The sequence below is a fragment of the Mirounga leonina genome, unplaced genomic scaffold (genome assembly GCF_011800145.1).
Source record: "Mirounga leonina isolate KUSES-001 unplaced genomic scaffold, KU_Mleo_1.0 Mir_166, whole genome shotgun sequence".
Lineage (NCBI taxonomy): Eukaryota > Metazoa > Chordata > Mammalia > Carnivora > Phocidae > Mirounga > Mirounga leonina.
The window spans coordinates 25,537,159-25,539,772 of NW_023270418.1; the positions used below are offsets into that span (position 1 = coordinate 25,537,159).

Consider the following 2,614-nt stretch of genomic DNA (forward strand, 5'->3'; position numbering starts at 1 on the left):
AGCTCGATCCCAGAACCCTGAGATCACGACCTGAGCCAAAGGCAGACGCTTAACCAACTGAGCCACCCAGGTGCCCCAATAAAGCCTTTTTTAAAAATAATTGGACTGTGAGTTGTCTGAGAGAAGCAAAATTAAAAGGACTGTAGATGTGAGCTATAATATTGGTATATTACAGATAAAAGATCACATACAAGGCTGAATGAATACACATTGATTGACTAAATGAGTGGAGAGATGAATGGATTAAGGGGTGCGAACCAGCCCCCAACACTTGCAATGGCCTGGAATCTTAGGAATCCACACAGTTAGTCTGTCTTTTTAGATTTCTCCCCCAATTTCCTTTCTACATAAGAATTTAGGCCCTACAAAACTTCTTCCTAGGAACAGTCCTGTGGATGGCATCTTTGACCTCCTTGTTCCTCAAGCTGTAGATAAGCGGGTTCAACATGGGGATCACTGCTGTGTAAAACACCAACACCACTATATTGAGATCCAGCGAGAAACTTGCACTAGGCCGTACATAAATAGAGAAAAGAGTACCATATAGGATGGAGACAGCCATCAGGTGAGAAGAACAGGTAGAAAAGGCTTTGCGCCTCCCCTCGGCAGAGTGGATCTTCATGACGGCAATGAGGATGTAAATGTAGGAGACCACAATAGTCAGACCACTGAAGACTCCCACAGCTCCAGCCACAACAAAAACTACCAACTTAGTAAGCCAGCTGTCAGCACATACAAGGGAAAGCAGCGGGTACATATCACAGAAGAAATGATTAATGACATTGGGGCCACAAAAAGGAAGATGAAATGCATTCGTTGTATGGGTCATGGTGTTCATGAACCCGATGACGTAGGGACCAACCACCAGCTGGATACAGAGTCTCTGGGACATGGCAACGGAATACAGTAATGGGTTGCAGATGGCCACATAGCGGTCATAGGCCATGGATGCCAGGAGAAAACACTCTGCTGCCACAAAGAACCCAAAAAACCACCGTTGGAAAGCACAGCCCAAGAAAGAGATGACCTTCTTCTTTACAAAGAAGTCAGTGAGCATCTTGGGGCTCACAACAGAGGAGAAGCAGATGTCCACAAAAGACAAATGGCTTAGGAAAAAGTACATGGGTGTGTGAAGGCAGGAATCAACCTGAATCAGAATAATCATACCCAAGTTTCCAGTTAGATTGATGAGGTAGAAACTCAGGAAGATCAGGAAGAGGAAGACCTGCAACTGGGGGTTGTAATTCAAACCTGTGAAAATGAATTCGGTGACCCTCGTGTAGTTTTCAATGGCCATTGACTGTTCTGGTTTCCACTAGAAGAAGAACAGAGGAGTCACACATATTTGGTTAACATATCTTCAAAAATGGGACACAGAAAAAAATATACCAGTAACTGGGAGAGCATCAGGAGTGATATGACTTTGTTGCCTGTTGTGGCCAAGAAAACAAAAGTGAGATAGGGACCAGTGCAAAAGATCAGATCCGAAGCTATCATATTTTAAGACTCCACAGAAATCCATAAATACGGAAAGGCAAAAACAAAAATCTGGAAAAGAGAAGCAGCCTCCTTAAGGTCCCATGGCTAACTGATCGCAGAGATGGTTCCAGAACAGATGTCTAATAACGCTCACTTCAGAACTCTGCTTAAGTTCACCAGATGAACACACATGCAGGAGGGTGGAAGTGAGGCAAGCTGCAAAAGAAATGAGCAGCCACTCATTTTTAGGATCTACGCTGTGCACTTTGCGATTATAACCAACTGCATGGTCTCCAACTCTGGAGCCCACTTCCTCTGACCCTGGGAAGGTCTTCTTTGTGAAACAGAAATGATGATAGTAACACCTACCTTGTAAATTGTTGTGAGGGTTCAACGAGATAATGCATGCAAAGCATTTAGCAGAGTCTCATTGAGCACCTTGATAAGTGCACAATAATTGCTAGTATTTTGCCTTACATGCTTCATTGAATAAGCCTGCAAGGTAAATATCATTATTTTCTTCTACATAGGAGGAAAACTGAAGCTCAATCCACATACATGATGCTGGTGAATGGCAGAGATGTGATTTGTACATGCGTGAGCCCAGACTGTGCTCTTTGTCACACTGCAGAAATTGTGTGTTCACAATTCTGTTCCTCACAAAGAGATGCAAAGTCCCCTCCACTATGAGTACAGGATGATGCATGTTTGGCTGCCTAATGGCCTCATGTTGAGGTTATAGCCAACAGCCACTAGTGAGAAGTGCATAGGATAATAGACTGGTGCCCCTGAGTATCACCTTTATGGAAACAACAGGGAAGAAATCTGGAAAAGAGCCTAAATTATCCCACCTGTACACTCTCCATCTCTCCCTTGTCACCCCCTCAGGGTGCCCTTGGTTAGGTCTGCTGATCTTTTTGAACCTGAGTTGCTTCGTGTGTTCAAGGTAACTAAAAGTCTGTTTCTTACTCTCTCAGAGGAAGATGTATAAGTGCTCTGAACACTACTACTTATTTTTTAAATATTTATTTACCTATTTAAGAGAGAGAGAGCAGGGGGAGGGGCAGAGGGAGAGAGAGAATCTCAAGCAGACTCCCCACTGAGTGCAGAGCCTGATGTAGGGCTTGATCACACA

General features: G+C 43.9%; 1 protein-coding gene across 1 annotated transcript; it reads right to left on the bottom strand.

Moving 5' to 3' along the window:
• Positions 1-355: 355 nt before the first annotated feature.
• LOC118015593 (olfactory receptor 1009-like) lies at positions 356-1,297 on the bottom strand. The gene has a single exon (XM_035012331.1). The coding sequence runs from the start codon at positions 1,295-1,297 to the stop codon at positions 356-358; it is 942 nt and encodes a 313-aa protein (XP_034868222.1).
• Positions 1,298-2,614: the final 1,317 nt, after the last annotated feature.

Excerpts from the sequence above, each read along its gene's own strand:
- LOC118015593 (XM_035012331.1), bottom strand. The coding sequence starts at position 1,297 with ATGGCCATTGAAAACTACACGAGGGTCACCGAATTCATTTTCACAGGT.